Source organism: Marmota marmota, unplaced genomic scaffold (assembly GCF_001458135.2).
Source record: "Marmota marmota marmota unplaced genomic scaffold, marMar, whole genome shotgun sequence".
NCBI lineage: Eukaryota > Metazoa > Chordata > Mammalia > Rodentia > Sciuridae > Marmota > Marmota marmota.
The window spans coordinates 26,448,716-26,462,650 of NW_026000249.1; the positions used below are offsets into that span (position 1 = coordinate 26,448,716).

Sequence of the window (13,935 nt, forward strand, 5' to 3'; positions counted from 1 at the left end):
CTTGGTATAGATCTAATGAAGTGCTCTGAAAAACCATTATTTGCCCCAGCTTCCCCATGAACAATTCTGCTGTAGCTGGTGTGTATGTCTCTGTCTTTAATGACACACTACTCTCACAAGTGATTGTGATACTTCGCCAGGGCAGAGAAGCACAGCTTTGCTTTGCGGAGTTGGTAAGAAAGCCAGTGGACATATAATCTAGACTTACTCCCTGCCTGAGTTCAAATGGGCACCAAAGTGAGGATGGTTGTTAGTGGAACTTTAGTTCATTTTTTCTCACCAAAGCTGTGCACGTTGTTTTAGGAACTTGGCCCATATTTCTCTGACAAGATGCAGGCCAGTGAGTGAGGAAACCACAGTGTTTTTGATCTACCACTCTTTGATTCTTTTCCTTTCTCTGTTAATAGCTGAGCTGCTGTGGTGTGCAGAACTACACCAACTGGAGCACCAGCCCCTACTTCCTGGAGCATGGCATCCCCCCAAGTTGCTGCATGAACGAAACCGACTGTAACCCCCAGGATCTCCACAATCTGACTGTGGCCGCCACCAAAGTTAACCAGAAGGTACCTGCTTCCTCCCAACTCTGGCAGGACTGGTTATGAATGTTTTAATTTTTCACTTTTCAGGTGGAGGCTCACTAAGTTGCTAAAGCTACCCTCAAACCTGTGATCCTTCTGCCTCAGCCTCCTGAGTAGCTAGAATCATAGGCATGCACCACCATGCCTGGCAGTTGTGAATGTTTGGGAGGGCTTTGTTGTTTTTGTGAAATTCTGACAACCTAGTTTACAAAGGATAGTCCAGGAGGCTGTCAGGTGTCTTCCTTTGTGGTCCTTGATTGCCTGGGAAAAGCACTTGAGGCTGCTCCCTTCTAAAAGAGAAAAAACTGTGGCTCAGATCAGCTTTCCACTGCTCTCCACAGACAGCTTCTACCATGCACAGTTATGAAGGTTCAGCAAGTGGTTCCTGTTAACCCTGATGCTTGTGTCAGACAGAGAATGTTGACTTTCTTCTTTCTGGGTATCTTTCTTCTGCTAATATACCATCTAAACATGAAATTATTTGCAGCTGGGTGCCAGTCTTTGGCAGGAAGATGGGAGTGGAGTTGACAGACAGCATCTGCTTCTGCTAGGAGGGTGGCCCTTATTTTAGGGAATTTGCCATTATAGGAAAAGAAATCAGCAACTCCAATTCAACTCACTGTCAACATCCTGAGTCCCAATTAAATCAGAGCGAAAAAAAGATGGCTAAAAGCAATTTGAAAGTCAGTACATAGTGCAAATGACGGAAATGAAGTTTCTGTAGTTAGGGAAAAGGGAAATCAATTCTGTATTCTGCTTTGCAGAGAATATGATGAAGACATGACAACTATATGTGAAAGCTGTCTATATTCTCAAAGATTTTGAGAAATATCATATGCCAAATGTGATTTAATGAACCAAAGGGGAGAAAATAAGCCTACTATTGAGTTTACCTGTGGTTATTCAGCCATGGGGCATATTTTTCTACTAAGATAAAATTCCAAATTTTTTTTAGTGGGGGGTACTGGGGATTGAACCCAGGAGTGTTTTAACATTGAACTACATCCCTGGTCCTTTTTTTATTTGAGCATTATAATTATACATAGTATGGGTTCATTTTGACAAAATTATACATATAAGGAATTTTATTTCAGTCCTCATCCCCGCTCTTTCTTCCTATCCTTCTCCCTCCCCATCTTTTTCCTCTACTGATCTTCCTGTCACACATTTATTTATTTATTTTTGATTGGTACTTGATACATATACATAAAGGTGAAATTCCCTCTGGTACATTTATGTATGCATATAACATGATTTTGTTAAATACCACAACAGCAATTCAGCTGAAAAAGAAATTAAGAAAACTATCCCAGACTTTTTCAGTTTTTATTTCAAGATGGTCTTGCTAATTTACTGAGGGTGTCCTCAAACTTATTGTCCTCCTTCTTCAACCTCCTGATTGGCTGGGATGATAGGCTATTCTTCTGATGTCTTCAAAATTCTGTATGGTCTGGGCCAACTACTGAGATTACAGCCCTTCTCTCAACATTAGAATGTTAAGAGTGGTTACAGGGCTGGGGCTGGGGCTCAGTGGTAGAGCGCTTGCCTGGCATGTGTGAGGCACTGGGTTTGATTCTCAGCACCACATAAAAATAAATAAATAAAGGTCTATAAACAAGTTTAAAAAATTTAAAAAAAGAGGTGGTTACTATATTTCACCCATTTCATGTTGGTATTTGTAACATGGACACTGCAATGCATCTTTGCCATCCTGGAAGCTTTTTTGTCATTCCGGGCTTATTACTTTGCTATTGGCATGATTCAGTAAGATGCAATACTAAAAGCTACCTGTCTTGGCTAAGAGAACATCTGTTCTCAAACTTTTGAGGCTTCCTTCACCTCTCATTAGTTAATAAGACTACTTTTGGCTTTTTTCATGAGTATCCTCACTGAACACCCATATGTGTCACTAGGGTACCATTATATGGTGTGCCAAGCAGACCTGGCACATGGTGGACACTCCAATTTATGGAAAGCAAGAGTGATATATGGCAATGAGATATTTGGCTCATGAGGCTGGTTTATAAAAGCAGAACTTACCAACGTTAGGTAAAAAAAAAATTTTTTCACCCAAACTTGCTCTTCTTTTTTCAAAGTAAAGGATCCAGAAATCATGAGCACAGGGTCTGGAGTCAGACCTAGTTTAAATTCTGCTTCAGCCACTTGTAGGTTATGTGATCTTGATCAAGTTACTTGACCTTTCTCGATCTTTCTTTTTCCCATCTGTAAAGTGGGGATCATAATAGTTCCTGTCCCCTAGAGTTATTGGAAAGTATCTGGAGATTTGGTTTAAATTCGTTAAAAATGGAGGAGATAAAGTATCTAAAGCATAGTGCCTGGTACAGACAAAGGGTACTGTAATTGTTAACTGTGATGAAAAATGTCAACTGTGATATAAATGTGATCCTGATGATGACGATGATGAAGTTTGTCTTCCTCTCTATTATACCATCTTTTGTTAGAAATGGTACATCAGGTCCTTATAGGGTGGATCTATTGTTAATATCTAAAAGAAAATTTGGGAGCATATCCTATAGTGCATCTATAATATTTACAGTAATTTCTAGAAAGAAATTTAATTGACAACCTACATATGGAACTTATTCCCCATCTTTCCATTGCAGGCCTATTTTGTATTTCTCTGGGCACCTTAAGTACTTGGAAGAGGTGCTTAACTTTTTTCTCACTGCCCTTGTATTCTCTAGCCTGGTTCCTCCAGAGAACAAAAAGTGGATGGACACTAAAATTTGTCTTTTGAGTTTCATTAGACATTCTCATTTAATGCCCACACAAATCTCTGAGACAAATTACTTCTCCTGTCTAGTTTTTATAGACCTCTCCAAAAGGGAATTGGTTATGGAGTAGAGAAAGTAACAGTAGGTGCTCATATATGCCAGCCCCCCTTCATTGACTTATTTTCCCTTAAGAACTTAACTACTGCCGCATTCTAGCTGTATGGACTCCTGTGGTGTAGATAGATGGGTCATCGATATAGATCTTTGAGTGTTTTGAACCCTACACCCTGATAGCACAGAAAGATGATTCTTGGCTTTTTCCTGGCAGCCCAAGGAAACCTATGCTATCCAGATTACTTAGAGCAGGAGGGAGGAGATGTGAACAGTTAACACAGGATATTTATCGTTTATTTTGGGGGGCAGATTTTTTGTTTTTTTTTTTTGTTTTGCTACCAGATTTGGTTGGCTATTAGCATTGGCTGAACCCTACTCCATAAGAGTGCCTTGCCAGTTTGTAAGAGCAAGAAGAAGAAAGAGTTCTGCTTGACAGCTACAAAGATACCTCTTCCCAAAACCTGTCTGGAACTAGCCTTCTCTTCCTTAGTTCAAGTCTGCCACTTGCAGATGTTTTCCATTGGTGACTGTGTTGATTTAGACATGCTGAGAGGGTAAGCAAATTAACTATTCTGTTTCTGGGTGTTTCCTAGGAGACTTAGCAACTCTCAGTAGATTTATCTCATGCCTGAAAACCAGGCTTTCATATTAGGAAATTGAGAGAGATTATTGTGGGTAGATAAAATCACTTTAGTGCAGAACTTAAGGTTGAATGCAAACATGGCCTGTGGTTGTAATATCAAAGCAGTTCTCACAGTCTGCAGAGGTATAGTGAGATTTGCAAAATGGGCCCTGGGTCCATGTGGTGAATAACAGAAAAAAAAAAAACCCAGAGATGGAAAACATTTATTTTGACATCACTTTCATCTTCTCATCTTGATTAATCCTATTACTGATATGATGCATTAATTTGCTTTCTTATTTGGAATACAAAATAGGAAACTTTCCTTACAGTGGAGTGCTTCTCAAACTTCAGTGGGTATGTATGTGAATCACCTGGAAATCTAGTTAAAAGTCATTAAATTAATTCTAAATAACCTGGGATGTGGCCAGTGCTGGTTCAGCAGGTCTGGGGGTAGGGCCTCCAATCGGGCAGTTCTTAAAGCTCCCAGGTGATGTGATACTACTCATTTAAGAACCACACATTTGAGGAGCAGGGTTTACAGAAAACTATTTTGCCACCACTGTACCAATACCAGGTAGTTATTTCATTTTTCTGATTCTTTTCACTGGTTAGAGTGACCTTATTAAAAAAGAAGAATGGAGTAAAAATCATAATTTTGTGGGGTACTGAGGATTGAATTCAGGGGCACTCAACCACTGAGCCACATCCCCAGCCCTAGTTTGTATTTTATTTAGAGACAGGGCGTCACTGAGTTGCTCAGCACATTGCCAAATTGCTGAGGGTTAAGCACCTCTTCCTAACCCTAACCTTTGAACTCATGATCCTCCTGCCTCAGCCTCCTGAGCCGCTGCGATTACAGGCACACACCACTGCATCCTGAAGAAATTGAAATTTTAAAATAACATATTCAGCTTAAGTGTAGAATTGAGACCAGTGATAGAGGGTGGAATCTGTGCTAACCCATTTTGCAGAGGAAGAAAACAACCCACATTACTTCTCTCTCAATGGTATTACCAGCTTGTGTCTCCATATTTTGAACTGACCTAACACTGGTGCTGGTCTGGAGTTCATTCCTTCACCTGACCATCACTGTGGGGAGAAGATATGGAAATGATGGCCAGCTCAACAAAATACTATTTTAGCTGCTATACCATTTAGGACATTATTAGAATATCCACTTCTTTTCCTGCTTTGATTCTTTCCTAACCCAAACTCCTCTCCCTTCCACTACCTTTTAAAAAGTAGTACATCATTTCACTATTAAAAGTAAAAGCAGCAAGCTTTTGCTAGAGAGAGGCAAGTTCCACAAGTCCCCAGAAACAATAATGTGCTACCCTTCATATTTGTATCAGATAACCAATGAATACAGATTGTGACTCGCATGGAAGCCACATGTCTACAACCACTGCTAAGTTAATGCACTTTTTGTCTGCAAACGGACTATGAATATAAAACATCATTTCAAAGATAGGGCGTTGGCAGAATTTTCACAAGCTATGACAAATGTTAAATTAAGATTTGAATTTTAAAATAGGAGATACAGTGGGGTGTTTGTTGTTCTTCAGATGTTGGCTACAACTTACTATGCCTTTCTCTATGAACAAGAACCACCTTTATCAGATTTATTGAATTTATGTCTTCATTTTTCACACACTGATACATTCAAGTTGAAGCCATTTATCAGAAAACTAGAAAAAGACCATGTCTTCCTAGCTGAATAAATCAATTCAGAGGCTCTAGGTTGATTTGGTTGGTTTCAATTAAATATATATATCTCCCCACACTCATATTCACATTCATACACTCCTATTACTGCCAGTTGACTTTAAATTCGGTGTTTCCTGCTTGGATTAGGTTGGTAAAATGTAATCTGGAATAACAACAACAACAAACTTGTTTAGCACTGTGATTGAACTCCAACCAGATCTTAAATAAAGGTAATTCACTTTCTTAGCATTAAAATTACATTAGAATTTGTGAAAATTGTTGACTTTAAGCATGCCATATAAAGATATTATAATGTGTTAAAGGGAAATTTACTTAGTTCTAAGGATAAAGTTATTGACATTCAGAAAGGGGAAGTGACTTGTTCAAGGTTATATACTAAATTTTGGAAAATATTACTCTAGAACATAGATTTTTCTCTACAAAAAACAAAATCTTAGCAGTTCCCTTAGGAAGAACCATAAAACTCCAGAGAGTTGGCAGATCTTCAAACACCTCCCTCTAACCAGATGATTTGTCTTTGTTTATCCAAGATTTTCTCATTCATTGTCAAAATGCTTGTGCCTATGTTTATGATACTTGGGTTTTCTGTTCAAGGATATAGAATGCCTTTTTATCTGTTTCCATTTACTTCTCTGCCTGTACAGTGTTTGCTTCATAGAGCTTACAGATTTCATGCTAAATTTAATCCTACTGAGACATTTGTAGATGAAATTATGTCTGGGATTTGTTTGAAAGTAACTCAGCCAGGGAATGGAAGTCAGGGATGTTTAAATGAAATAGGATTGACTATATATTAATTGTGATGTTAGGGGAAGTGTGGGGTGTGGGTTCATTGTACTACTCTCTGTACTTTTTTGTACATTTGAATTTGTTTGTTTGAATGGAATTCCAGTATTTCCTAGGGTGAGTTGCAATTGTGTTTTCCAAATTCAAGTCAAAGTATATGAGAGAATGTTGTAAGTGTGTATAACCCAGCCTAGACTGGCCAATACACATCCCTGAGACCCCTTCTCTCTATTTCCAGGGTTGTTATGATCTGGTGACCAGTTTCATGGAGACAAACATGGGGATCATCGCTGGAGTTGCGTTTGGAATTGCATTCTCCCAGGTAGCCTACCTACATCATCGTGTGGGGCTCTATCTAGGTTCTCCCCTGCCTCCAGCTCTGGTTTCCCTCCCTGGCCTCCACATTTTCAGCCTGCCATCCTGTGCCTAGGGAAAGGCTGATAGATGGGGTCAGAGCTCCTTGCTCGTTAGTCCTCAGGTCATCTGTTTATTGATTTTCCTTTTTCAACTTAAATGAAGTTTTGCCATCAAGGGAATATTGGTTACAGTTCAACTAATGACTAGCTCCAGATAAACAACTTGCTTCTTCTGTAGGTCAAATGGAGGTTAACTGAACAAGGTGCTGGCTTAATTGGAGCATAAACAACTCAAAACATCAAATGGCTGATCCGGATTGGGGGGAGGTTTTTTGCTGGCTGACCTGTCCTTTTTTGTTCTTTCTTAGTTCCTGTGGATTATGCATGGCATTTTTCCTTTTAAAGAAAGCTCACATTTATCAAACTTCATCTTGTGATCATTATTTTAATCTCTAGCTTTGACTATTCTGTTTCTTCAAAGAAAATCCACCTTTTGGGTATTCAGTTTCATATCCCCTCATTTCTATCCACCCTCTAAAAAAACAATGGGAGAATAATTATGCAGATTAAGTGAGCCACACATATTAAAGAATGAAACAAGATTATACTAGATCTGAAATGTAGTCTACTGCCACCAGGCAGGGTATTGCTCCACATGCTTCTGATCTCCCAGCAAAATGTTACATTCTAGCTATAATATTGTGATGGGCAGAAGGATCAGCATGTATACCTAGCAACCAAATAACAACTTTGTTTAACTGAGGCCTTTTTCAGATCAACAGATTATTTTCCAAGCAAAGCTCATTTAATATTGTCTCAATAATTTTTCCAGTGTTCTACTTACTATAGAGGTCATCTGCCCATCTGTACCCCTGTCCCTCCTGCTTAGCAATGCAGATGCACTTTAAATTTATTCAAGTTTTCTTCTAAAATTGTCTTCCCTGGATTGTATTTTTAAATATTTTTATTAGTGTATTATAGCTATACACAATAGAGTTGATTTTGATGTAATCATATAAGCAGTACCTAGTTCTTCCCCTGTCTGTCTCCTCCTCCCTCACTCTGTTCCCTTCTTCTTCTGTACTTGTCTTTCTTCTACATACTTACTTTTTGGTGTTTTATAGGAATACATGCAGGTGGAATTCAGTGTGGTTTACTGCATATGGAGAAAATTCTTGCCTGTTACTTTTCCACCAGGGGATTAATATCTAGAATATAGAAAGAACTTTAAAAAAAACTCACAACATCAAAATCCAAAGAAACTAATCAATAAATGGGTTCTTCAGAAGAACTGAAGAGACATTTCTGAAAAGAAGAAATAGAAATGGCTAAGAAATATATGAAAAAAATGTTCAACATTCCTAGCAATCAGGGAAATACACATCAAAACTACATTGAGGCCAGTGGTACACACCTGTAATCCCAGCAACTCAGAGGCTGAGGCAGGTGGATTGCAAGTTCAAAGCCAGCCTCAGCAATTTAGCAAGGCCCTAAGCAATTTAGCAAGACCCTATCTCTAAATAAAATATTTAAGAAGGGGGCTGGGGATGTGGCTCAGTGGTTAAGTACCTCTGGGTTCAATCCCTAGTACCAAAAATCAAACAAACATGCAAAAACACTACATTGAGATTTCATCTCACTCCTAAAACGATTGTTGAAATATTGAATGTACAGAAACATGCGTGAATTGTAAGTTTACAGCTTAATAAATGATCACAAAATGAATAGACCTGGGTAGCCCTTGCATAGATCAAGGAAAAGAACCATAGCATGGTGGTTTGTTCTTGTGAGTTAGAGAGCTTAGCTGCAGAGAAGTAGAAATGTGTTTCTTCCTAAGCAGTTATTAAAAACCTGTGTGACATTTCATCTCACAAGAGCATGCAGACTTAGTCAATATAAGTACATTTCTTGCTGCAGTTTCAAAATTCTCTTTTAGCACACTTCATTGTTCTTGTAGCTCATGAAGTGAATTAAACCCTCAACATGCCAACACACAGACAAACCAGAGTGGGTCACAAACACCACAATGTACACAGCCTCCAAAGACATTTCAAAGGGATGACTGCCCTGAAGTTTCCTCTAGTTTGCTATAATGTTTCAACAGTAACATCCAGTAGCATCTCTGTTATGACTGCAGGGGACATTTTAGTGTATTCAAAACCTTGTGACTGATTCAAATGTGCAGGATACATTTGAAAGTCTTGAACATACAGTTTCCTTAACACATTTATATGTAGCATCAGGTTAACACCAGGAAGACAGACTTCTGTTTTGTTTTGGAAGAGGACTGTCCCCTTGGAGGGAAAAAAAATATATCACTAAAGTCTCCTCTTGTGGCTTCCCTAGAAAAATAAAGGAACATGATGCAGTTATGAGATTCCAGATTCACCGAGGAGACAAACACCTCAGTGAATCTGGAATCTCATGGATAAAGCATCTTATTATGCAAGGATATCTCCACACATGTGGCCTTCCTTGAGTGTATACATGGTGGAGAGCAGGATCCAGTTTTCATTAGAGATGAAATCAAGTCATATAGGTCCTTCTCTAAGGCATGAAGAATCTGATGAAAAGCTATTCTCCACTCTTCTTTCACACATCCCTAAGAAGGAATTTATACATAGAGAAATGATTAGCTGGCCTGTTGCACATTAATCTCTGCTGCCTTCAAGAAATCCTTGACAAGGTTGAATATAATTGTGGCACGCTGGGAGGAGAAGAGCTTTGGACCTAAGAAACCCCAAACAGAAACACTGTGCAACAAGCTTAGGTGTCATCAAGGTACCACATAGTTGTTGGGATGAGAAAAGAAAATACAAAGCCCAGTGATGATATCACTCAGCCAGTACCACTTCCCCACAAGGTGAGGCTTGTCCAGCAGAACAGAGACTTTGAGACCTACCGTGCTCAACTTAGGACTTTCTCCAGCCAGATGCACTACCAACTGTAGCTGTTTATGGTACGAGCAGATTCGGGGTTCCTAGAAGCCAAAGTTGGTTTTCAGATCCCCTGAGATGATGGTAGTAGCCACTTACCATGTGCTTGTTTAGGAAGATCCAGCCCTATTGATCCGTGACCTAGAAGCAAAGCTTTAGCTACATTTGTTCATAAATTTTACAGCCAGAGTTATAGTAAATCTCACAAATGTTGACTGATGTTGATGAAACTATTGTGCCTTGGCCTTCCTGTAATAAAGGAAGATCTACTATGTAAAGGCCCAAGTGGGTAGGAAATAACAGAGCTCTCCCTTTCTTTTTCCCTCACCCCCACTTCACTGTCTCCTTCTCCTGGCCCTCTCTTGGGACCTGAGTGCTGTCACCTGTTGGAAGAAACTAGCCTCGCATATCTGTTGTCTCAGAGATTAAAGATGGTATCAAATACAAGGGAAACTAGGCCAAGTCTAGTCTTTCAATAGACTGCAAGAACTTTTTCCCCCTGTTAGCTATTTTGGCCAACTTAAAACTCTTGTTAGGACAGTGGGGTTTGGTCATTTAATGCTTCTCTCCCCAAGCTCCCATGGCCTTTGACCTATCAAGGAAAAGCCCATCTGTCAGGATTTGATGGACAGGTCCTATTGCTCTATAAATTATAGCAGGAGGTTGCACATCTTTGAATATGATACTTCTTCCCTATGTCTTTGGCAGCTACTCTTTCAAGAGGACTTGAGGCAGGAGAGATCATGCATGTTCACACCTTTCTCCCAGTACCTTACATAGTCTAGAAGTCAGGGGGTACTGAACCTGAACACTGGTATTATTCATTTTATGACATTATGTGTGGACTACCTCTGTAGTTTGGGGGAAGATTCCTCAAGCTCCCCTAAATCTGTTTTCAATAGACTCTTTATTACAACCCTGTGCAATATTATAATCCCAACTTTCCAGATATGCCTGAACACATGTGATGTGCCCCCAATACTTACTTAGTTTTTAGCTGGAATCTAATTTTTTGACACTATCAATTAATTTTCTGGGTATGATGGTCCTGGAAAATGGCAGTTCTGATAAAAAGTGACAAGTTTTAAAGTTCAAAGTCCTTACACTTATGGGGGAATTTTAGTTTCTCATTTGACAAAATATTCTGAAGGATTCAGCCATGATATCTTTGGCCACTTGGCAGTACATGATGTGTATATATATATATATATATTGCCATGGAATGTTCTTAGCCAGAGAGCCTTGGCAGGAGATTGTGTGGGTCCAGTAACTTGATGAGTTTTCCTTACCTGGTAGAAATTATAGGTTGCATATTTTATAACACAATTATCATTTTTAGAGGTAAGGTAATTATTGGAGACTAGAACCTGTACTGTTAAGCTAAAAGCCAGGAAAATAGAGTTCAAGGGTCATGGTGACCTACAGACTAGTATGGCCACAGGAATTTTGTCTGTAAGATAAGGGTAACTAGGTAGAATGGATGAGTGGTTCCTTCCTCTGGAGGGCTTACTAAAGCACCAGTTTCAGGGCCTCACCCCCAAATTTCCAATTCAACATGTCTGAGAATGTGTATTTCTAACAAGATCCATGCTGTTGATTCTGGGACCACATGTGGAATGACACTGTAACAGATTATGTCTAAAGGTCATTCCCCACCTCTGATCTAATAAAATGTGCCCAGTTGCTTAAATAGAAGGGACTATATTGGCCCAGCCAAAGCTGCCTCTGTGTTCAAGTGTACTATTGGGCTCCCATCCAAAGAATGCTGATCCTCCAGATTCATGAATGAGAATTTTGTTTCTAATGAGCGGAGAGCAAGATGTGCTTAAGGGTGCCTTGGCAGTATCACAGCCATTTTTATCACATGCACCTGTGCCACAGGTTAGGCCAAGGCCAAAGACAGGTGGAATACTGGGGCCTTCTGAGAAGGTGGAAGTACTCTGTGACTGGTTGTTTTGGGGCCCCAGAAAGACTAGGAGGCGTACCCTGTGTGTAGATGGTTCCATTTATGCCTAAGATAGCTATATGGTCGAGAGACAAAGAGAATGTAAAGCCCCACTGTCCTCTTTCCCCTTCTACTTCTTACAAACCATGACTTTTTCTTATCTCACAAGCAAATGAACCTACTCAAGAATAGTGTCTCTGTTGCTGTCACAAGGAAAGAACTATTATTCTGTCAGCTAAGTTTGACTAGAGTATCATATTATATTGAAAAATTTTCCAAATGCATGTGCTATGGCTTTGAATTAAATTTTGGCCTTTTAGTTAATATCTTACTAATTCCATATTGCTTGATTTTTTTTCATTACTCTCATAACATGAACAGATTTTAATACTACTTAGTATCAAAAGTTGTTCTTAACTGACCAGAGCAAGCTTCTTCTGGAACCCTGTGGCCAGTTCCAGAACTTCAGTTGACTGTGTAGCCTTCCTCCAGCTTAGTTCCCACAATTGAAATCTGGTTTCTTCTTTATCTCTAGCATCCTTTCCCTGGTCACATAATGGAAACCCTCAGTCCCTCCATTGCTAAAAATTACATCTAGATATATCCATATATCAAAATATATCACATCCCATAAATATATTTAATCATTATGTATCAACTTAAAATGTTTAATTAAAAATTACATCTGATGTGACTTGAATGTCTCCTTTTTGTTTGTCTCCCTGGCAACAGTTGATTGGCATGTTGCTGGCCTGCTGTCTGTCCCGGTTCATCACGGCCAATCAGTATGAGATGGTGTAAGAAGGTGAGTGGCAATGGGGAGTGCTGGACTTGGTGGGTGTCCCTGGACTACTGCCATGTACCCTTCAGCCAACTCTGCAAGAGGACTGTCTGGCCACTTAAATACCTGTTCTGGGTGGCACTTGTCCATAGGCAGAAATCTCATTTCCCAGGTGCTGGGAGGAGGTGTGCTGGGTGCTATTGCATAAAATATGGAAATGCTCTTTTCAGCATGTTACCTTTTTGTTCAAGTCCTTATTAATGGTGAATCACTTGTGTTTTAATTTCCCTCTCAGTCTTTCAAGAGCGATGGAATAAGAGACCTGTTTTAAAAAGGAACTGCAGCAATCTCTGAAAGACTTCCAAAGAATATTAGAGCACAGTACATAATACACCTGCCCTGCTCCTGCTACCCCCTTCCCCAAACCCTACCCACNCTGGCCCCTTGGAGTCCTGCATGTATTATGGGAAACTCCTGTTAGCCCCTGACCGTGGTGGATAAATGCCACATACCTTTACGTAGATAAGCAGATGCTAGTTATCTGTTCTTTTGACTTAATCTCATTTGGTTTGGTTTTCCCTTTACTAAAATGCTTTCCTACCTTCTTTAAGCTGCCTAGGACAGGTAAAGAGACCCACTAGTAATTGTTCCTACAGAGAAGAAAGCATGTGTCACGCATGAGGAAATGGTCTTGGAGCGTTAGGTAGCCTCCTTGCTCGTTATTGTTCCATACCTGGGTATGAAGAGACAGTTTAGTGCGCCTATGCCTCTCAGTTGAAACCTGTATAATCCTGTTACAATGCTGTTGTTGCTTCCTGTGAAGGCAATGATATTACTTTTGTTTTTCCCCAATGAATTGCTGTTGTGTTATTTTACTACTTCTTCCTGTATTTTTCCTGTATTTTTTTTTCTTGCATTGACATTACAGACTTTGAGGACCTCATCAGATCAATTGAAAAATGAGTGTGAAGGGGGAACAAAAGTCAAAATATTTTTAAAAGATCTTTAAAAATAATGCCTCTGTCTAGCATGCCAACACGAATGCATTGATATTGTGAACATTTGTGATATATGTATTAATAAATAGAGCAATTACAAATGGTTGTGTTGTGATTCTGTTCTTTAGTTGTTATGATTTTTTTTTTTTTGGTACTAGGGACTGAACCCAGGGGTGCTTAACCAATGAGACACATCCCCAGCCCTTTTTTATATTTTATTTACGCATAAAATAAAAATAAAGGGCTGGGACAAAGTCTCAGTGAGTTGCTTGAGCCTTACTAAGTTGCTGAGGCTGGCTTTGAACTCTCCATCCTCCTTCCTCAGCCTCTTGAGCCACTAGGATTACAGATGT

General features: G+C 39.5%; 1 protein-coding gene across 1 annotated transcript in view; it reads left to right on the plus strand.

Moving 5' to 3' along the window:
• Tspan7 (tetraspanin 7) overlaps positions 1 to 13,683 on the plus strand; it is a 123,326-nt gene extending 109,643 nt beyond the window's left edge. Inside the window, exons 5-8 of the mRNA XM_048796390.1 lie at positions 408 to 563; positions 6,805 to 6,888; positions 12,536 to 12,608; positions 12,880 to 13,683. Of these exons, the coding sequence (XP_048652347.1) occupies positions 408 to 563; positions 6,805 to 6,888; positions 12,536 to 12,604 (309 nt within the window). The 3' untranslated portion in view covers positions 12,605 to 12,608; positions 12,880 to 13,683. The remainder of the gene's footprint in view (positions 1 to 407; positions 564 to 6,804; positions 6,889 to 12,535; positions 12,609 to 12,879) is intronic.
• Positions 13,684 to 13,935: the final 252 nt, after the last annotated feature.